Genomic DNA, 23,821 nt, shown 5'->3' with positions numbered 1-23,821 from the left:
GTGATTTACAGAAGCAATTAGGGGTTAAGTGCCTTGCTTAAGGGCGCATCAACAGATTTTTCTTCATCATCCTCTTCATACCTGTTCTCCTTCCTGTGTCCATCATCATCCTCTTCGTACCTGTTCTCCTTCCTGTGTCCATCATCATCCTCTTCGTACCTGTTCTCCTTCCTGTGTCCATCATCCTCTTCGTATCTGTTCTCCTTCCTGTGTCCTTCATCGTCCTCTTCGTACCTGTTCTCCTTCCTGTGTCCTTCATCGTACCTGTTCTCCTTCCTGTGTCCTTCATCTTCGTACCTGTCCTCCTTCCTGTGTATCTCGCCCTCTTCTCTGTTCTCCTTCCTGTGTCCTTCATCGTCCTCTTCGTACCTGTTCTCCTTCCTGTGTCCTTCATCGTCCTCTTCGTACCTGTTCTCCTTCCTGTGTCCTTCTGTTCTCCTTCCTGTCTTCATCGTCCTCTTCGTACCTGTTCTCCTTCCTGTGTCCTTCATCGTCCTCTTCGTACCTGTTCTCCTTCCTGTGTCCTTCATCGTCCTCTTCGTACCTGTTCTCCTTCCTGTGTCCTTCATCGTCCTCTTCGTACCTGTTCTCCTTCCTGTGTCCTTCATCGTCCTCTTCGTACCTGTTCTCCTTCCTGTGTCCTTCATCGTCCTCTTCGTACCTGTTCTCCTTCCTGTGTCCTTCATCGTCCTCTTCGTACCTGTTCTCCTTCCTGTGTCCTTCATCGTCCTCTTCGTCCTCTTACCTGTTCTCCTTCCTGTGTGTCCCTTCATCCTGTGTCCTTCATCTTCGTACCTGTTCTCCTTCCTGTGTCCTTCATCGTCCTCTTCGTACCTGTTCTCCTTCCTGTGTCCTTCATCGTCCTCTTCGTACCTGTTCTCCTTCCTGTGTCCTTCATCGTCCTCTTCGTACCTGTTCTCCTTCCTGTGTCCTTCATCGTCCTCTTCGTACCTGTTCTCCTTCCTGTGTCCTTCATCGTCCTCTTCGTACCTGTTCTCCTTCCTGTGTCCTTCATCGTCCTCTTCGTACCTGTTCTCCTTCCTGTGTCCTTCATCGTCCTCTTCGTACCTGTTCTCCTTCCTGTGTCCTTCATCGTCCTCTTTGTACCTGTTCTCCTTCCTGTGTCCATCATCGTCCTCTTCGTACCTGTTCTCCTTCCTGTGTCCATCATCCTCTTCGTACCTGTTCTCCTTCCTGTGTCCTTCATCATCCTCTTCGTACCTGTTCTCCTTCCTGTGTCCCCACAGTGCCACCTGCCCCACTGCTGCAGCAACTGGAGCCTCTCAACTGCACCTCCATCTTGGTTCGATGGCAGCCATCTCCAGGCTCCGTGGTCGTCCAGGGTTACCGGCTCTGTTACCATGAGGGTCAACCAGAACAGCCCTGCATCCAGCTCCAGCCTGAGGACACAGAATATACCATCAGTGGTCTGGGTAAGTGATGATTAGATATAGGTATAGATACTGTAGGTATAGATACTGTAGGTATAGTTTGGGTAGAGGCAGAGGTGGGCAGAGGCGGGCAGAGTTTTGAGTGGCTTTTGGGACATCAACAGGTTATAAAGGGAAGAATCAGATATTTTTCAATATGTAGTGACATCTTTTAGTGTTCCCTTTCTCTCGGTCTGTCCCCGATCAATATGGGCTCTCCTAAACAGACCTCCCTGTCCAGTCCCAAGTTCCTCCCCCGATCCCTCTCCATCCATAGCCTGGTCCCAGATCTGTTTGTGCTTTCTTACCAACTCCTATGGTCATTATCACATTTGGTTTCACAATGATCACAATGAGAAGACAACACCAACAGATCTGGGACCAGGCTAGTCCCCTCCTCAGTGGCTCTCCATCCCCTCCCCAGTGTTGTGTGAGCAGCAAAGCCTCCAAGAGATTAGAGGTCAGGGCCCAGATGTCCTCCCCACCACTGTTTCCCATGGATCTCATCCCTGGCCTGCATACATTATCACTGGCTATTGTGCTATAGCTGTGCTATTGTGCTATAGCTGCAGGGACGCTGGGCCAGAGCTGCCCTATGACACCCTATACACCAACCCCCCCACCCGTAACCCTGACTAGCACCCCCTCTACAGCTGGCCAGAGCTGCTCTAAAACACCCTGGCCACCAACCCCACCACCCCACCCGTAACCCTGACTAGCACCCCTTCTACAGCTGGGCAGTGGGACGTTACCATCACACCCCGCAGCCCCCTGGGATTGGCCAGAGCTGGACAGACCTATGACCTATGGTCGTGAGACATTGGACTTGGATAAGAGAATCGCCATGTCTGCCCCCCCCATTACACAATGGCCTGCTGTCTGTGTTGTCCATGTATATAGTGATGGCCTGCTGTCTGTGTTGTCCATGTATATAGTGATGGCCTGCTGTCTGTGTTGTCCATGTATATAGTGATGGCCTGCTGTCTGTGTTGTCCATGTATATAGTGATGGCCTGCTGTCTGTGTTGTCCATGTATATAGTGATGGCCTGCTGTCTGTGTTGTCCATGTATATAGTGATGGCCTGCTGTCTGTGTTGTCCATGTATATAGTGATGGAGGGGCAGCCAGGTGGAGGGTAGGTAGAAGGGTGGAGGGGGCAGCCAGGTGGAGGGTAGGTAGAAGGGTGGAGGGGGCAGCCAGGTGGAGGGTAGATAGATGGGTAGAAGGGTGGAGGGTAAGATGGGTGGAGGGGCAGCCAGGAGGAGGGTAGGTAGAGGGGTGAAGGGGAGCCAGGTGGAGGGTAGGTAGAGGGGTGAAGGGGCAGCCAGGAGGAGGGTAGGTAGAAGGGTGGAGGGGGCAGCCAGGAGGAGGGTAGGTAGAAGGGTGGAGGGGCAGCCGGGTGGAGGGGCAGCCAGGTGGAGGGTAGGTAGAAGGGTGGAGGGGGCAGCCAGGTGGAGGGGCAGCCAGGTGGAGGGTAGGTAGAAGGGTGGAGGGGCAGCCAGGTGGAGGGTAGGTAGAAGGGTGGAGGGGTGGAGGGGGCAGCCAGGAGGAGGGTAGGTAGAGGGGTGAAGGGGAGCCAGGTGGAGGGTAGGTAGAGGGGTGAAGGGGCAGCCAGGTGGAGGGTAGGTGGAGGGTGGAGGAGGCAGCCAGGAGGAGGGTAGGTGGAGGGGTGGAGGAGGCAGCCAGGAGGAGGGTAGGTAGAAGGGTGGAGGGGGCAGCCAGGAGGAGGGTAGGTAGAAGGGTGGAGGGGCAGCCGGGTGGAGGGGCAGCCAGGTGGAGGGTAGGTAGAAGGGTGGAGGGGGCAGCCAGGTGGAGGGTAGGTAGAAGGGTGGAGGGGTGGAGGGGGCAGCCAGGAGGAGGGTAGGTAGAAGGGTGGAGGGGCAGCCGGGTGGAGGGTAGGTAGAAGGGTGGAGGGGGCAGCCGGGTGGAGGGTAGGTAGAAGGGTGGCGGGGGCAGCCAGGTGGAGGGTAGGTAGAAGGGTGGAGGGGGCAGCCAGGTGGAGGGTAGGTAGAAGGTTGGAGGGGGCAGCCAGGTGGAGGGTAGGTGGAGGAGGCAGCCAGGTGGAGGGTAGGTAGAAGGGTGGAGGGGCAGCCAGGTGGAGGGTAGGAGGGTAGATAGAAGGGTGGAGGGGCAGCCAGGTGGAACAGAAGTTACTGAGGAGTTGAAACAAAGGGGCCCTTCTCTCCATCCCTCTCCTCTCTTTTCTCCTCTCCTCTCCTCTCCATCCACTCCTCCTTTCTCCACTCCTCTCCTCTCCATCCACTCCTCCTTTCTCCACTCCTCTCCTCTCCATCCACTCCTCCTCTTTTCTCCTCTCTTCTCCTCTCCCACAATCCTGAAGCCCAGATTCCTTCTGTGACCCCTGACCCTAGTCACCCCTCCCCCTGGTCCCAGGGGCCCTGGATCCCAGCAGCTGAATGCTCCCCCTGGCCCCCTGCCCCAACCTGGCCCCCCTTCCCCAGCCGAGCCCCTGGCCCCCCTGCCCCAGCCGAGCCCCCTGGCCCCCCATGCCCCAGCCGAGCCCCCTGGCCCCCTGCCCCAACCGAGCCCCCTGGCCACCATTCCCCACCAGCACACAACGGACCTGGACACACCACCTCCCTCCACCCCTCTCCACTGGTCAATACCCAGAACCTAACCTTTCACACCAAGAGACCTGAAACGAATCCTTAATGCTCCTTTAAATACAGCATTATTTACAAGGTGGTGTCCATGACGTTGGTGGGTTTCAAAGTGAAAGACGATGAATTCAATTGCACAGTTTTTAAGCCAAAGGGTACTAACTTGTTTTAACTATATAAACCATGTTTGATATTTTGTCTATTTCCTACCAATAATTTATCTGAATTGATTTGTTGCAGGATCCTACTCATGTGGTTAGCAGAGGTTGGGTCATAAAGTAAACAGAAATTGCAATCCCAATTTTCATCAATGCTTTTCAATGAGAGAACTGAAATTTGAGTTTACTTCCTGAAATGAATGAATTGAAATGGAACTGCCCCCAGCCATGGTGGTTATATACAACTAGTTAAAATAGTTCTATAAACAAAACAGTCCCATACAACTAGTTAAAATAGTTCTATAAACAAAACAGTCCTATACACCTAGTTAAAATAGTTCTATAAACAAAACAGTCCCATACAACTAGTTAAAATAGTTCTATAAACAAAACAGTCCTATACACCTAGTTAAAATAGTTCTATAAACAAAACAGTCCTATACAACTAGTTAAAATAGTTCTATAAACAAAACAGTCCTAGAAAGACCTAATTTCACCCCCCCCCTCTTTCAGCTGGCCTTTTCACAGCTGCTGTTTCTACTGTTTATATGGTATAGCACCGTATAGCACAGCCTAGTGGCCATGTTCTCCTCTGTAAAGAGTTGACTTTGCAGTAGCAGCATGGATGTAAGTCAGCACTAGTTCATCTAGCAGAGCACGAGGACTCCATGTTTCAGTAGATCATTTATGGATGAAGAGACAGTCAGCACTGTCTGTTACGGGGTTCAGTAGAAACTCTTCTGTTTCTGAAGGTCGACAGGCAGACTGTGGGTTCATTCTAAAGCTCTCTCCTCTCTGCTCTGCGACAAGATATGAAAGAGACGGGTCAAGGGGCACACGGGAGAGCCTCTCTGTGTGGATAGGGTACACACAGCAGAAACCAAGGCGGTAACGTTACCCTCCAGCGCTTAACTGTCATCCTAATCTGTTGGAGACTAGTCCTGAAAAAGGAAACTTGAAATCAGATCTGCTTTAGCCGATATCCGCATAGAGGTCGGAGGTGAAACTGCATTAGAGCTGTCAAATCCACAAGCGGCTCCCTCCATTATACCTAAAGCGGACATTGCTATTGGCTGCACGGAGTCGCAATAAGAGAAATCCCATGCAGCCTTGAACACTGGACTGTGAGATGTAATCTACTCCTCCATTAGGATGATAGATGATATATGTAATCTACACCTCTATTATGATGACAGATGTAATCTACTCCTCCGTTAGGATGATAGATGTAATCTACTCCTCCGTTAGGATGACAGATGTAATCTACTCCTCCGTTAGGATGACACATGTAATCTACTCCTCCGTTAGGATGACAGATGTAATCTACTCCTCCGTTAGGATGACACATGTAATCTACTCCTCCGTTAGGATGACACATGTAATCTACTCCTCCGTTAGGATGACACATGTAATCTACTCCTCCGTTAGGATGACACATGTAATCTACTCCTCCGTTAGGATGACACATGTAATCTACTCCTCCGTTAGGATGACACATGTAATCTACTCCTCCGTTAGGATGACACATGTAATCTACTCCTCCGTTAGGATGACACATGTAATCTACTCCTCCGTTAGGATGACACATGTAATCTACTCCTCCGTTAGGATGACACATGTTAATCTAATCTACTCCTCCGTTAGGATGACACATGTAATCTACTCCTCCGTTAGGATGACACATGTAATCTACTCCTCCGTTAGGATGACACATGTAATCTACTCCTCCGTTAGGATGACACATGTAATCTACTCCTCCGTTAGGATGACACATGTAATCTACTCCTCCGTTAGGATGACACATGTAATCTACTCCTCCGTTAGGATGACACATGTAATCTACTCCTCCGTTAGGATGACACATGTAATCTACTCCTCCGTTAGGATGACACATGTAATCTACTCCTCCGTTAGGATGACACATGTAATCTACTCCTCCGTTAGGATGACACATGTAATCTACTCCTCCGTTAGGATGACACATGTAATCTACTCCTCCGTTAGGATGACATGTAACATGTAATCTACTCCTCCGTTAGGATGACACATGTAATCTACTCCTCCGTTAGGATGACACATGTAATCTACTCCTCCTCCGTTAGGATGACACATGTAATCTACTCCTCCGTTAGGATGACACATGTAATCTACTCCTCCGTTAGGATGACACATGTAATCTACTCCTCCGTTAGGATGACACATGTAATCTACTCCTCCGTTAGGATGACACATGTAATCTACTCCTCCGTTAGGATGACACATGTAATCTACTCCTCCGTTAGGATGACACATGTAATCTACTCCTCCGTTAGGATGACACATGTAATCTACTCCTCCGTTAGGATGACACATGTAATCTACTCCTCCGTTAGGATGACACATGTAATCTACTCCTCCGTTAGGATGACACATGTAATCTACTCCTCCGTTAGGATGACACATGTAATCTACTCCTCCGTTAGGATGACACATGTAATCTACTCCTCCGTTAGGATGACACATGTAATCTACTCCTCCGTTAGGATGACACATGTAATCTACTCCTCCGTTAGGATGACACATGTAATCTACTCCTCCGTTAGGATGACACATGTAATCTACTGACCTCCGTTAGGATGACACATGTAATCTACTCCTCCGTTAGGATGACACATGTAATCTACTCCTCCGTTAGGATGACACATGTAATCTACTCCTCCGTTAGGATGACACATGTAATCTACTCCTCCGTTAGGATGACACATGTAATCTACTCCTCCGTTAGGATGACACATGTAATCTACTCCTCCGTTAGGTAATCTACTCCTCCGTTAGGATGACACATGTAATCTACTCCTCCGTTAGGATGACACATGTAATCTACTCCTCCGTTAGGATGACACATGTAATCTACTCCTCCGTTAGGATGACACATGTAATCTACTCCTCCGTTAGGATGACACATGTAATCTACTCCTCCGTTAGGATGACACATGTAATCTACTCCTCCGTTAGGATGACACATGTAATCTACTCCTCCGTTAGGATGACACATGTAATCTACTCCTCCGTTAGGATGACACATGTAATCTACTCCTCCGTTAGGATGACACATGTAATCTACTCCTCCGTTAGGATGACACATGTAATCTACTCCTCCGTTAGGATGACACATGTAATCTACTCCTCCGTTAGGATGACACATGTAATCTACTCCTCCGTTAGGATGACACATGTAATCTACTCCTCCGTTAGGATGACACATGTAATCTACTCCTCCGTTAGGATGACACATGTTAGGATAATCTGATCTACTCCTCCGTTAGGATGACACATGTAATCTACTCCTCGACACATGTGATCTACTCCTCCGTTAGGATGACACATGTAATCTATCTCCTCCGTTAGGATGACACATGTAATCTACTCCTCCGTTAGGATGACACATGTAATCTACTCCTCCGTTAGGATGACACATGTAATCTACTCCTCCGTTAGGATGACACATGTAATCTACTCCTCCGTTAGGATGACACATGTAATCTACTCCTCCGTTAGGATGACACATGTAATCTACTCCTCCGTTAGGATGACACATGTAATCTACTCCTCCGTTAGGATGACACATGTGATCTACTCCTCCGTTAGGATGACACATGTGATCTACTCCTCCGTTAGGATGACACATGTGATCTACTCCTCCGTTAGGATGACACATGTGATCTACTCCTCCGTTAGGATGACACATGTAATCTACATGTGATCCTCCGTTAGGATGACACATGTGATCTACTCCTCCGTTAGGATGACACATGTGATCTACTCCTCCGTTAGGATGACACATGTAATCTACTCCTCCGTTAGGATGACACATGTAATCTACTCTACTCTCCGTTAGGATGACACATGTAATCTACTCCTCCGTTAGGATGACACATGTGATCTACTCCTGCGTTAGGATGACACATGTGATCTACTCCTGCGTTAGGATGACACATGTGATCTACTCCTGCGTTAGGATGACACATGTGATCTACTCCTGCGTTAGGATGACACATGTGATCTACTCCTGCGTTAGGATGACACATGTGATCTACTCCTGCGTTAGGATGACACATGTAATCTACTCCTGCGTTAGGATGACACATGTAATCTACTCCTGCGTTAGGATGACACATGTAATCTACTCCTGCGTTAGGATGACACATGTAATCTACTCCTGCGTTAGGATGACACATGTAATCTACTCCTGCGTTAGGATGACACATGTAATCTACTCCTGCGTTAGGATGACACATGTAATCTACTCCTGCGTTAGGATGACACATGTAATCTACTCCTGCGTTAGGATGACACATGTAATCTACTCCTGCGTTAGGATGACACATGTAATCTACTCCTGCGTTAGGATGACACATGTAATCTACTCCTGCGTTAGGATGACACATGTAATCTACTCCTGCGTTAGGATGACGGATGACATCTACTCCTCCGTTAGGATGACATCTACTCCTCCGTTAGGATGACGGGTGTCATCTACTCCTCCGTTAGGATGACGGATGTAATCTACTCCTCCGTTAGGATGACATCTACACCTCCGTTAGGATGACGGATGACATCTACTCCTCCGTTAGGATGACGGGTGTCATCTACTCCTCCGTTAGGATGACATCTACACCTCCGTTTAGATGACGGATGACATCTACACCTCCGTTAGGATGACGGATGTAATCTACTCCTCCGTTAGGATGTAATCTACTCCTCCGTTAGGATGGCATCTACACCTCCGTTAGGATGACATCTACACCTCCGTTTAGATGATGGATGACATCTACACCTCCGTTAGGATGACGGATGTAATCTACTCCTCCGTTAGGATGACATCTACACCTCCGTTAGGATGACGGATGACATCTACTCCTCCGTTAGGATGACGGGTGTCATCTACTCCTCCGTTAGGATGACATCTACACCTCCGTTTAGATGACGGATGACATCTACACCTCCGTTAGGATGACGGATGACATCTACACCTCCGTTAGGATGACGGATGACATCTACACCTCCGTTAGGATGACGGATGACATCTACTCCTCCGTTAGGATGACGGGTGTCATCTACTCCTCCGTTAGGATGACATCTACACCTCCGTTTAGATGACGGATGACATCTACACCTCCGTTAGGATGACGGATGTAATCTACTCCTCCGTTAGGATGACATCTACACCTCCGTTAGGATGACGGATGACATCTACTCCTCCGTTAGGATGACGGGTGTCATCTACTCCTCCGTTAGGATGACATCTACACCTCCGTTAGGATGACGGATGACATCTACTCCTCCGTTAGGATGACGGGTGTCATCTACTCCTCCGTTAGGATGACGGGTGTCATCTACTCCTCCGTTAGGATGACATCTACTCCTCCGTTTAGATGATGGATGACATCTACACCTCCGTTTAGATGATGGATGTAATCTACTCCTCCATTAGGATGATAGATGATAGAGGTAATCTACTCCTCCATTAGGATGATAGATGTAATCTACTCCATTAGGATGATAGTTGATAGATGTAATCTACTCCTCCGTTAGGATGACGGATGTAATCTACTCCTCCATTAGGATGATAGATGACAGATGTAATCTACTCCTCCATTAGGATGATAGATGACAGATGTAATCTACTCCTCCATTAGGATGATAGATGTAATCTACTCCTCCATTAGGATGATAGATGATAGATGTAATCTACTCCTCCGTTAGGATGACAGATGTAATCTACTCCTCCAATAGGATGATAGATGTAATCTACTCCTCCATTAGGATGATAGATGATAGATAATCTACTCCTCCGTTAGGATGACAGATGTAATCTACTCCTCCAATAGGATGACAGATGTAATCTACTCCTCCAATAGGATGATAGATGTAATCTACTCCTCCATTAGGATGATAGATGTAATCTACTCTTCCATTAGGATGATAGATGTAATCTACTCCTCCATTAGGATGATAGATGTAATCTACTCCTCCATTAGGATGATAGATGATAGATGTAATCTACACCTCCGTTAGGATGATAGATGTAATCTACTCCTCCATTAGGATGATAGATGTAATCTACTCCTCCATTAGGATGATAGATGATAGATGTAATCTACTCCTCCGTTAGGATGACAGATGTAATCTACTCCTCCAATAGGATGATAGATGTAATCTACTCCTCCAATAGGATGATAGATGTAATCTACTCCTCCATTAGGATGATAGATGATAGATGTAATCTACTCCTCCGTTAGGATGACAGATGTAATCTACTCCTCCAATAGGATGACAGATGTAATCTACTCCTCCAATAGGATGATAGATGTAATCTACTCCTCCATTAGGATGATAGATGTAATCTACTCTTCCATTAGGATGATAGATGTAATCTACTCCTCCATTAGGATGATAGATGTAATCTACTCCTCCATTAGGATGATAGATGATAGATGTAATCTACACCTCCGTTAGGATGATAGATGTAATCTACTCCTCCATTAGGATGATAGATGTAATCTACTCCTCCATTAGGATGATAGATGATAGATGTCATCTACACCTCCGTTTAGATGATGGATGTCATCTACACCTCCGTTTAGATGATGGATGTCATCTACACCTCCATTAGGATGATGGATGTAATCTACTCCTCCGTTAGGATGATGGATGTAATCTACTCCTCCATTAGGTGCTTCTACACCTGCATTGCTTGCTGTTTGGGGTTTTAGGCTGGGTTTCTGTACAGCATTTTGAGATATCAGCTGATGTACGAAGGGCTTTATAAATACATTTGATTGATTGATTGATTGATTGATTGATTGTGACTGATAGTGGACATCTCAGCATTTTGTTAGCCCAGTTGTTTTAAGCTATTATGGTGGTCAGTTGATAATAAACAGAACATTTATTTACACTTATATTATTTATGAATCTACAATTTATTGATTTCCAGACCCAAGGCGGAAGTACCAGGTGAAACTGTTGGCATTAAGCCTCGTAGGAGATGGTTACCAGGCCGACCAGACTCTCAGCACCCCAGGATGTGTATGTAAGTACACAAAGAAATCAGATCAATTCTTACTATTGATCTGTTTCAGCTTCTGTTAATCCTGAATATCTACATTGGCCTCTAACACATCTCCCACTACCATAAAAAAATACTAGACAGCTGAAGGTTAGATTACTTGTTGGTTATTACTGCATTGTCGGAACTAGAAGCACAAGCATTTCGCTACACTCGCATTAACATCTGCTAACCATGTGTATGTGACCAATAAAATTAGATTTGATTAGATTTGAAGCAAGCACACACATTTTCTTCAGGAAATGTACCTTTTCTAGTTGACTAAAAAATGTGTGCGTCTGTGTGTGCGTCTTGTAGCAATCCGAGATCACCCGGTGGCCCAGCCTCCAGCCCCGGACCATGTGAGTGCGGTGGTTAACAGCTCGTCGGCGGTGTACCTGCGTTGGAGCCGTCCTGCCTTCTCCTCTAGGAAGGTTGTTAGCTACACAGCTCGCTGTACACCTGTGGGCCTGATGAACGTATCAGCCATACGCTACATACAGACGTGAGTTCATGCAACAGAACTGCTCAAGTTCAAGACACTGCTCAAGTTCAAGATGTTTATACCTGTATACTGTGGTCTGTTGAGGTAGAAGAATAATATTTTACAACTACTTTAATAGTAAGATTATTACTTTACTACTATGCTATTATCCATTGTCATTTTTCATATCATTGGACATTTATATTACATGTGGTAATTTAGTTCTACACTTAGTTTCTAAGAGACTGAAAATCAAGATTTGTTTTTGACACAGTTGTTGGTTTGAACCTGTCATGATTGTCCTCGTCAGTACCAATCAGAATGTGGTGATACAGGGTCTGGAACCCAACACACGCTATGAGTTAGTGGTGCGTCTCCATGCCGACCAGCTGTCCAGTCCCTGGAGTTCTGTTGTCCATCAGAGGACCCTTCCTGCAGGTGAACAAAAACCATCTTCTGATCTTTCTCTGACTATCATCTCCCCAGGGGTAACCAGGGTAACCAGAGTAACAAGGGCCCTCTATCTATAGATCATGAAGAAGTCTTTTTTTTGTATTAATTAGACATCAACAGTAGCTTCCTTCCAAGTCTACCCCAAGCTGAGCTCCAACCAAGGACCCCTCTGCACACAACAACACTCACCTATCAAAGTCGACCGTACTAGATGACTGACCAAAAGACTTTTAAACTAAAGAGACTCAAAATGGCCCTTTTCTGTTCATCAGCGCCCAGTCGTCCACCTGAAGGTGTGAAGGTGTCTCTGATTGAGGACGGCACAGCCCTGGTTTCCTGGAGGGAACCAGAGGAGAACAACCTGGCAGTGACGCACTACACCATCCTGTACGCCTCACAGAGGGCCTGGCTGGCCGGACACTGGCAAACACTGCAGAGAGATGGTGAGTATGGACACTAGCAAACACTGGAGAGGGAGGGTGAGTATGGACACTGGCAAACACTGTAGAGGGATGGTGAGTATGGACACTGGCAAACACTGCAGAGGGAGGGTGAGTATGGACACTGGCAAATACTGTAGAGGGATGATGAGTGGACACTGGCAAACACTGCAGAGGGAGTGTGAGTATGGACACTGGCAAACACTGTAGAGGGATGGTGAGTATGGACACTGGCAAACACTGTAGAGGGATGGTGAGTATGGACACTGGCAAACACTGTAGAGGGATGGTGAGTATGGACACTGGCAAATACTGTAGAGGGAGGGTGAGTATGGACACTAGCAAACACTGCAGAGGGAGGGTGAGTATGGACACTAGCAAATACTGTAGAGGGAGGGTGAGTATGGACACTGGCAAATACTGTAGAGGGATGGTGAGTATGGACACTAGCAAACACTGTAGAGGGATGGTGAGTATGGACACTAGCAAACACTGTAGGAGGGTGAGTATGGACACTGGCAAACACTGTAGAGGGATGGTGAGTATGGACACTGGCAAACACTGTAGAGGGAGGGTGAGTATGGACACTAGCAAATACTGTAGAGGGATGGTGATTATGGACACTGGCAAATACTGTAGAGGGAGGGTGAGTATGGACACTAGCAAACACTGCAGAGGGAGGGTGAGTATGGACACAAGCAAATACTGTAGAGGGATGGTGATTATGGACACTGGCAAATACTGTAGAGGGATGGTGAGTATGGACACTGGCAAACACTGCAGAGGGATGGTGAGTATGGACACTAGCCAACACTGCAGAGGGATGGTGAGTATGGGCAGCTAGATTTTGACCTCTCATCTCGTAAACCCTTTTTGACATAACTGAGCCGAGCTGAGCTGGGTTGCCCTGGTTACACATCCACCGTGGTTACTGTAACCGTGCTGGAAAAGACGATGTAAAAAGAACAGACTAAATCAACGCGGAACGTTTCCTCATCCTATTCAGCACTCTCTAACACCAGTCCTGTCTTTCCCCTACAGGAAGTAACACCAGTCCTGTCTTTCCCCCTACAGGAAGTAACACCAGTCCTGTCTTTCCCCCTACAGGAAGTAACACCAGTCCTGTCTTTCCCCCTACAGGAAGTAACACCAGTCCTGTCTTTCCCCTACAGGAAGTAACACCAGTCCTGTCTTTCCCCCTACAGGAAGTAACACCAGTCCTGTCTTTCCCCCTACAGGAAGTAACACCAGTCCTGTCTTTCCCCCTACAGGAAGTAACACCAGTCCTGTCTTTCCCCCTACAGGAAGTAACACCAGTCCTGTCTTTCCCCCTACAGGAAGTAACACCAGTCCTGTCTTTCCCCTACAGGAAGTAACACCAGTCCTGTCTTTCCCCCTACAGGAAGTAACACCAGTCCTGTCTTTCCCCCTACAGGAAGTAACACCAGTCCTGTCTTTCCCCCTACAGGAAGTAACACCATGATCCTGCTGGAGCGTCTGGAGCCTGGTAACGTCTACCTGGTGAAGATATCTGCCTCCAACCTGATGGGAGACGGGCCCTTCTCTACCACTGTGGAGCTGGCCCTGGGGCCCGGGCCTAGACACAGAGGGAAGAGCCCCAGGCATTCAGACAGCGGATCCTCCTCAGACACTTCAGGTTACTATGGTTACATGGGCAGCAGGTAGCCTAGCAGTTAAGAGCGTTGGACCAGTAAACAAAAGGTTGCAGGTTCGAATCCCCCAGCCGGCAAGGTGGATCAAGGCAGTTAACCCCCAACAACAACTGCTCCCCGGGCGCCGATGACATCGATTAAGGCAGCTCCCCGCACCTCTGTGTTTCAGAGGGGTTGGGTTAAGTCCGGAAGACACATTTCGGTTTAAATGCATTCAATTGAACAACTGACTAGGCATCCCTCTTTCCCTTGGAGTGTTGTTGGACTGGGGAGATATTTGAATGTTGATAATACTGCTGTTGGAGACATAATAACTGAACCAGTAGAATATATAGCAACAAACAAATTATAATTTTGTCTTGTCTCAATGCTAATAGGCTGGTCCTAGATCTGTTAGTGGTGTATAGCTAACAGATGTATAGTTCCAGTAGCCTATAGTACTTGCCCAAAGTGAGATGATTTCTCCTGTGTAACAGTATGCCTGTTACTTGTCTCCTCCAGTGTTCTCTGATGGCCAGTACCACATGGACCAGAAGTCCATGACAGGCCTCATGGTGGGGGTCTGCATCACTCTGGCTTGTATCGCCATCTGTGCCCTCATCCTCATCAACAAAGGCAGATCCAGGTACATATCTATACTATTCTACTTCATTTATTGTAATCATCTTCTTCTTTTATGGTAATCATCTTCTTATTTTATGGTAATCTTCTTCTTTTATAGTAATCTTCTTCTTTTATAGTAATCTTCTTCTTCTTCTTCTTCTTCTTTTATGGTAATCTTCTTCTTCTTTTATGGTAATCTTCTTCTTCTTTTATGGTAATCTTCTTCTTCTTTTATGGTAATCTTCTTCTTCTTTTATAGTAATCTTCTTCTTTTTATAGTCTTCTTCTTTTATGGTAATCTTCTTCTTCTTTTATGGTAATCTTCTTCTTCTTTTATGGTAATCTTCTTCTTCTTTTATGTAATCTTCTTCTTTTAATCTTCTTCTTCTTTTATGGTAATCTTCTTCTTCTTCTTTTATGGTAATCTTCTAATCTTCTTCTTTCTTCTTCTTCTTTTATGGTAATCTTCTTCTTCTTTTATGGTAATCTTCTTCTTCTTTTATGGTAATCTTCTTCTTCTTTTATGGTAATCTTCTTCTTTTATAGTCATCTTCTTCTTCTTTTATGGTAATCTTCTTCTTCTTTTATGGTAATCTTCTTCTTTTATAGTAATCTTCTTCTTCTTTTATGGTAATCTTCTTCTTCTTTTATGGTAATCTTCTTCTTCTTTTATGGTAATCTTCTTCTTCTTTTATGGTAATCTTCTTCTTCTTTTATGGTAATCTTCTTCTTCTTTTATAGTAATCTTCTTCTTTTATGGTAATCATCTTCTTATTTTATGGTAATCATCTTCTTATTTTATGGTAATCATCTTCTTATTTTATGGTAATCTTCTTCTTATTTTATGGTAATCATCTTCTTCTTTTATGGTAATCATCTTCTCATATTCCATCTTCTTCTTTTTTAATCTTCTTCTTTTATGGTAATCATCTTCTTATTTTAGCCATTTTTGAAAGTAACTTCTTTTATGGTAATCATCTTCTTCTTTTATAGTAATCTTCTTCTTCTTTTATAGTAATCTTCTTCTTTTATAGTCATCTTCTTCTTCTTTTATAGTCATCTTCTTCTTTTATGGTAATCATCTTCTTCTTTTATAGTAATCATCTTCTCATATTCCATTTACTCCGTCAGCCATTTTTGAAAGACCTCTCTTCAAATAGATTATTTCATATTGTCCACTAACTTCCACGCTTTACTCCAATAGGAAATCGTCCATCTGTAAGATCATGGACGTAGTGAACGGTGAGAGACCCCATGGTCCACATGCTGGTTTGGCCCTGGCCAATGACCACCAGGCTGACAACATAGAGGCCCTGATGCCTGTGATGGCACAACACTTCATTGATGCCAAGGTGAGACATGGCTCCACAGACACAGGCCACGAGTGGTATGAGAATGTATTTAAGACATCACTATGACAACCTTTATGATGCCATGATAAGGTTTTATGCTGGTTGTCAATGTCTTTTTAGCAACCAGCAACATACCTCTCTATCTGTTTGTAATATCTCTGTTTCAGGGTGGTTCTAACCTGGTGATTAGTAGAACAGGTCCAGTCAATGGCAGCAACCGCGGTAAGAGATGGCAATTCTTCAAGAGGGAGAGACGTAATACAAATACAAGCCAGGTAAAATCTTCAGACGGGAACTTGAAGCTATTAGAGTGTCTATCCTCAACATCAATACTGATCAACTGTTTCAACAATTTTACTGAGTTATAGTTCATATAAGGAAATCAGTCAATTGAAATAAATTCATTAGGCCCTAATCTATGGATTTCACATGACTGGGCAGGACTGGGCATGGGTGGGCCTGGGAGGGCATAGCCAATCAGAATTTGTTTTTCCTCACAAAAGGGCTTTATTACAGACAGAAATACTCCTCAGTTTCATCAGCTGTCAAGGGTGGCTGGTCTCAGACGATCCCGCAGGATGTGGAGGTCCTGGGCTGGCGTGCTTACACTTGGTCTGCGGCTGCCAAATTCTCTAAAATGACGTTGGAGGCAGGTTATGGTAGAGAAATTAATCTTAAATTCTCTGGCAACCGCTCTGGTGGACATTCCTGCAGTCAGCATGCCAATTGCACTCTCCCTCAAAACTTTAGATATCTGTGGCATTGTGTTGTGTGACAAACTGAACATGTTAAGTGGCCTTTTATTGTCCCCAGCACAAGGTGCACCTGTGTAATGATCATGCTGTTTATTCAGCTTCTTGATATGCCACATCTGTCAGGTGGATGGATTATCATGGTAAAGGAGAAATGCTCAGTAACAGGGATGTAAACAAATTTGTGCACAACATTTGAGAGAAATAAGCTTGTGTGTATGGAACATTTCTGGGATCTTTTATTTCAGCTCGTGAAACATAGAACCAACACTTTACATGTTGTGTTTATATTTTGGTTCGGTAGAGTTTAGAGTCGAGTATTGTTATACAATGACAAACAAACAAATATCCCAAAATATCCTCCTCTCTATCTCTAGGCTGAGAACAGAGTGTGTCTGTACGAGGCAGGGAAGACCGTGCTGTGTTACGAGGAAAAGGTAGACGCTCCGCCCCTCCAGCCTTCCAGCCTGCAGATCCTGTTTGGACCACTAGGGGGCTTACAGCGCTCCGTGGGTAGCAGTCGGGGAAGCAGCTCTGGGACCACTGAGACCAGCGAAGGAAGCCACGAGACAGGAGACTCCGGTCACGAGAGTGAGAATGAGTAACCCGTCCTGTAATTCCAGCCATCCATCCTTCGGGTCAGAGTTGGATGACAGCTCAACTCCAGAGGATGAAGAGTGTTTTAGAAGTGGAGGAAGAAGGAAATCCTTGTTTTTAAAGTGGAATCTGAGGTGACGACACCAAGCACAACCCTTACCATCATCACCATCGCCTCCACCGGCCTGATCATGACACTGTCCAGCGGTCGTCACGTCCCTGTTCCCTCTCGGCTGAGGAATTATCCTGTCCAGGCCCCCGTCCAGTCAGCAGGCTCCTCCTGATGATAGACTACCCAGCCTGAATGTGACTTATCTACAGCTGAAGCTGCCCCCCCTTCTTGGCCTCCTGAAAACAGGTCCTTGGGCATGGAACATACGAGGAGTTATGAAGAGGGATCAGGAAGTTGAAGATTGAGGAGGAAACAGGGGTTTTCTTCAGGTCTAAATGAATGTTGTTTTCCTGTTTCATTTTGAGCTCATTTTCAGTCTGTCTGGTTTTCGTCTGTGTGTCTGTTCGGTCTTTAGGACTGTTTTTTTTAACACAGATCAAGCCTTGCCCTGGATTGGTGATAGGTAGGTTATGGTATCCTGAAAAGCATGTTGAGTGATATTCTCCATTCAAAGTGGCTTCTTTGTACAGGACCCGGCTTAGTCTGTGTCCAGGGGGAAATGAGTCCTTAATGTCTGTTCTAAACCAAAGCTCACACCAAAAATGAATGTTCAAAAGAATGTAAAAAAAAAAAAGTATTGCTTTTGTGATACATTTTCTAATATGTTAATATAGATTTATTTCTTCCTCTGAAGTAGAGGGTGTAGTTGGTGACCCCTCATTGCTGATTGTCTACCTCAGTGACTCTGATTTGTATATAGTGCTACCTCATCTTAACGGAATATTGTGCAGTACTGTATATAGTGCTACCTCATCTTAACAGTATATTGTGCAGTACTGTATATAGTACTACCTCATCGTAACAGTATATTGTGCAATATTTCCCCATAACTCAGGGAATGAAGTTGAAAACATTTAAAAGCCATTTCTTCTTACCTGCATTAATATCCTGCAGGAATTATTTAGGCTTAATTTGTTTTGAAGATTTGTGAAAATTCATTTTTTAATTATTAGATTTTTTTTTTTACAAGGTTGGAAAAGCTTTTAAGTTTTGAATGATGAGTCTTTTCAGTAGAGTTCTACTATTTAAGTGCATTCGATATCATCCTTCTCTATTTGAGTAAGATAAAGTAACCAAAAATAAACATTCAACTGGCATTTCCAGTGCACCCGACCTTAAAAGCTTTAAAATGGCCTTATAACGTGGAAAAGGGCTCTGCAGATGGTCTTAGATATAGAGATCCAAAGAAATGGCCGTATAACGTGGAAAAGGGCTTTGCAGATGGTCGTAGATATAGAGATCCAAAGAAATGGCCTTATAACGTGGAAAAGGGCTTTGCAGATGGTTGTAGATATAGAGATCCAAAGAAATGGCCGTATAACGTGGAAAAGGGCTTTGCAGATGGTCGTAGATATAGAGATCCAAAGAAATGGCCGTATAACGTGGAAAAGGGCTTTGCAGATGGTCGTAGATATAGAGATCCAAAGAAATGGCCTCATAACGTGGAAAAGGGCTTTGCAGATGGTCGTAGATATAGAGATCCAAAGAAATGGCCTCATAACGTGGAAAAGGGCTTTGCAGATGGTCGTAGATATAGAGATCCAAAGAAATGGCCGTATAACGTGGAAAAGGGCTTTGCAGATGGTCGTAGATATAGAGATCCAAAGAAATGGCCGTATAACGTGGAAAAGGGCTTTGCAGATGGTCGTAGATATAGAGATCCAAAGAAATGGCCTTATAACGTGGAAAAGGGCTCTGCAGATGGTCGTAGATATAGAGATCCAAAGAAATGGCCGTATAACGTGGAAAAGGGCTTTGCAGATGGTCGTAGATATAGAGATCCAAAGAAATGGCCTTATAACGTGGAAAAGGGCTTTGCAGATGGTCGTATATATAGAGATCCAAAGAAATGGCCTTATAACGTGGAAAAGGGTTTGCAGATGGTCGTAGATATAGAGATCCAAAGAAATGGCCGTATAACGTGGAAGAGGGCTTTGCAGATGGTCTTAGATATAGAGATCCAAAGAAATGGCCGTATAACGTGGAAAAGGGCTTTGCAGATGGTCGTAGATATAGAGATCCAAAGAAATGGCCTTATAACGTGGAAAAGGGCTTTGCAGATGGTCGTATATATAGAGATCCAAAGAAATGGCCGTATAACGTGGAAAAGGGCTCTGCAGATGGTCTTAGATATAGAGATCCAAAGAAAGAGTTGTTCGCCTATAAGTAAACAAAACCTCAACAACCAACAACAACAAATTCTACATGCAATAGGCAAACAGACTATGCCAAAATCATGGGTTCCATGTACAACCGTTTCCACAGAGTTTTACACGGAACTCAAAAGGGTTCTACCTGGAACCCAAAAGGGTTAACCTATAAGGACAGCCAAAGAACCCCTGTGAAACCCTTTCTCCTAAGAGTGTATGTCTATTCCTCTTTGAGTCGAATGCATTTCTTATTGTACATTTCAAGACGAGTTTTATACCTGGTTGAAAGCTTTAACTCTTTGTCTTTCAGACGATTGTTCTCCGTTTGCATTCTATCTAAATCTCTGATACTAAACGCAGCAGTGACACAGATGTCCCACTGAGCAAAAACTGATTCAATCAATGTTGTTTCCACGTCATTTCAACGTGATAACATTGAATCAACGTGAAAAACGGATTGGATTTGGAAAAAAAGTCATCACTGTAAAGAGAATTTTAATATTTTTTCAGCTTTTAACCGAAGTCCAATGACATGGCAACATTTGTTTGTTTGTTGATTTCATGTTAGTTGACAACTCAACCAGATGTAATTCAAAACTAGACGTTGAACTGACGTCTGTGCCCAGTGGGGTGCTATCAGATGCCTTCTATCTAGATCATTGATGCTAAAATCAGCGGTGACACAGATGTGCTATGAGATGCCAAAGAGTCCTTCAGATAGATCAGATGGGAGTACTTCAGATTGATCCTTGGAATGATGTCATTTGAAGCCAGGGTTGGGATCTGTTCCATTTCAAATGTCAATTATGGGAGTAAACTGACATTCCAATGCCTTTTCAATGAGCAAAGTTGGCATTTAGAATTTTTGTTAACTTCCAGAATTGATTGAATTGGAATGGAATTGAGTACAACCCTGATAGTATTTGCTACTCACACAGGACCAAAGAATCCAGTCAGTGTATTAACAGTGATAGTAGGTGGATGTTTTTTTTCCAGGGGATTTTTCATCCATCAACCAGATTCTAACCTGGCAACTACGATATTCGGTATTCTAACCTGGCTATTACTCTATTCTATATTTCAGTGTGACAATACGACAAGGATTGTGACTATCAAATCGATAATGACTGCGTGAAGAGCAACATAATCAAGCTTTATATCTTTGAAAAGCAATTCATCTTAACCAAAGAATAATTTAAAGTCATCATTGTTTATTCATTAGTTCTTTGGTTTTAATTGTTTTTTTACATAACAGTATCTGCATAATGTGATATGTATCTAGGATTTCGATTCACTGGAAAGGGCATTTTATAGTCGATTCTTTGTGGTGCCAAGTTCCTTTTTTAAAAATTTTTAGAGCAGCTTGAGAGGTCAAAAAATTGTTCCGTTTAGTTGTCGATATGATTGTTGTTCAAGAGATTTCACCTTAAAGAACATAAAAGTTAACTTTGGGACTTTTAAAACATTTATTATTGTTTTGTTCTTTTAGGATCATTTGATTTTTTTATTTTATTAACGCATATTTTTCATAGATGGATATAAGAAAAGATTGGGCTATTTTCCCTCTGTCTGTGTTCTCAAAGCCTGTGCCAGTGGCAGGTTAGTCAGTGAGCCTGTTGCCATTTGCCATTGCAGGACACCAATTGAACATTTTGAATGTGTTGCTTATTTTTATTATTTGGCAAATTTTTTGTTATAATTTCCTGCTTTTGTAATGCATATTTACCATATCATTTTGTATTTTTTTCTCTCAATTGTTAAAACAAAGGTGTTTCTGTGTTACAATGCACAAGCCAAACTGTTTGGTCCTCTCAAGATTGTCTCATCATTTGAATAAAACTGTTCCTGAAAAACTATTCCAGTCTGGTGCAGTGGTGCTGTTGTGTTTTGTAATTCTCAGTTGATGTGGATGAGATATAATGAGGACATTGATTCACCTCAATGTAAAAAAAAACACACAAAAAACAGTATACAGCATTGATTGATATGTGGATGTAAGGCTCTGTCCCAAATAGCACCCTATTTCAGATGTAGTGCACTACTTTTGACCAGGGCCAATTGGGAATAGGGTGCACTACTTTTGACCAGGGCCAATGGGGGATAGGGTGCACTACTTTTGACCAGGGCCAATGGGGGATAGGGTGCACTACTTTTGACCAGGGCCAATGGGGGATAGGGTGCACTACTTTTTACCAGGGCCAATGGGGAATAGGGTGCAGTACTGTTGACCAAAGCCCATAGTTGCCCTATTTTTTTTGTGGAAAAATTATTTGCAGTGTAAACATATGTTCAATTCAAATTTCAGCAGATATAAATAGGTAATCGGTGAATTGTTAAATAAATCTTCTTCGGGATTGGTGTCCTGTCCATGGAATGGGTGAGCTAACGTAGGCTAATGCGATTAGCATGAGGTTGTACGCTACAAGAACATTTCCCAGGACATAGACATATCTGATATTGGCAGAAAGTTTACATTCTTGTTAATCTAACTGCACTGTCCAATTTACAGTAGCTATTACAGTGAAATAATGCCATGCTATTGTTTGAGGAGAGTGCACAATTTTGAACATGAAAAGTTGTTAATTAACAAATTAGGCACATTTGGGCAGTCTTGATACAACATTTTGAACAAAAAATGCAATGGTTCACTGTATCAGTCTAAAACGTTGCACATACACTGTTCCCATCTAGTGTCCAAAATCTAAATTGCACCTGGGCTGGAATAATACATTATGGCCTTTCTCTTGCATTTCAAAGATGATGGTACAAAAAAATACAAAATAACGTTTATTTGTATTTTCTTTTACCAGATCTATTGTGTTATATTCTCCTATATTCCTTTCACATTTCCACAAACTTCAAAGTGTTTCTTTTCAAATGGTGCCAAGAATATGCATATCCTTGCTACAGGCAGTTAGATTTGGGTATGTCATTTTAGGCAACATTTTCAAAAAGGGGAAGATCCTTAAATTAAAGCTAGAATCCTTAGTTGCTACATCCATTTTTGGACTTGTAAATTAATAATATATGCCCATTTATTCTTGAAGAATATAATTTATAAATGACTCATGGCCTTAGTTTAACTGTCAAAAGTGGCATTATGTTAAAAATGTATATACAGTACCCGTAGTTTGGACACCTACTCATTCAAGGGTTTTTCTTTTATTAGTACTATTTTCAAAAAATTTGAATAATAGTGAAGATATCAAAACTATGAAATAACACATATGGAATCATGTAGTAACCAAAAAAGTGTTCTACAAATCTAAATAGATTTTATATTCTTCAAAGTAGCCACCCTCTGCCTTGATGACAGCTTTGCACTCTGGCATTCTCTCAACCAGCTTCATGAGGAATGCTTTTCCAACAGACTTGAAGGAGTTCCCACATATGCTGAGCACTTTTTGGCTGCTTTTCAAATAGCCCTTACACAGTCTGGAGGTGTGTTTTGGGTCATTGTCCTGTTGATAAACAAATGATAGTCCCACTAATTGCAAACCAGATTGCGTTTCGCTGCAGAATGCTGAGGTAGCCATGCTGGTTGAGTGTACCTTGAATTCTAAATAAAATCATTGGCAGTGTCACCAGCAAAGCCCCCCCACACCATCACACCACCTCCTCCATGCTTCACATTCCGAGATCATCCGTTCGATCTATTCTGCGTCTCACAAAAACATGGCGGTTTGAGCCAAAAATCTCCAATTTGGACTCATCAGACCAAAGGACACATTTCCACTGGTCTAATGTCCATTACTCGTGTTTCTTGGCTCAAGCAAGTATCTTTTTTTTATTGGTGTCCTTTAGTGGTTTCTTTGCAGCAATTTGACCATGAAGGCCTGATTCACG

General features: G+C 44.0%; 1 protein-coding gene across 1 annotated transcript in view; it reads left to right on the top strand.

Annotated features, from left to right (window-relative positions):
* The window catches only part of LOC115144663 (protogenin B-like), a 40,229-nt gene extending 18,398 nt beyond the window's left edge, over positions 1-21,831 (top strand). The window contains exons 11-20 of the mRNA XM_065002952.1: positions 1,248-1,433; positions 11,189-11,284; positions 11,618-11,804; positions 12,094-12,221; positions 12,509-12,679; positions 14,145-14,333; positions 14,851-14,974; positions 16,157-16,304; positions 16,472-16,579; positions 17,434-21,831. Coding sequence (XP_064859024.1) covers positions 1,248-1,433; positions 11,189-11,284; positions 11,618-11,804; positions 12,094-12,221; positions 12,509-12,679; positions 14,145-14,333; positions 14,851-14,974; positions 16,157-16,304; positions 16,472-16,579; positions 17,434-17,661 — 1,565 coding nt within the window. The 3' untranslated portion in view covers positions 17,662-21,831. The remainder of the gene's footprint in view (positions 1-1,247; positions 1,434-11,188; positions 11,285-11,617; positions 11,805-12,093; positions 12,222-12,508; positions 12,680-14,144; positions 14,334-14,850; positions 14,975-16,156; positions 16,305-16,471; positions 16,580-17,433) is intronic.
* Positions 21,832-23,821: the final 1,990 nt, after the last annotated feature.

The sequence above is a fragment of the Oncorhynchus nerka genome, linkage group LG17 (genome assembly GCF_034236695.1).
Source record: "Oncorhynchus nerka isolate Pitt River linkage group LG17, Oner_Uvic_2.0, whole genome shotgun sequence".
Classification (NCBI taxonomy): domain Eukaryota; kingdom Metazoa; phylum Chordata; class Actinopteri; order Salmoniformes; family Salmonidae; genus Oncorhynchus; species Oncorhynchus nerka.
This window is presented reverse-complemented; position numbering and strand designations above follow the sequence as displayed.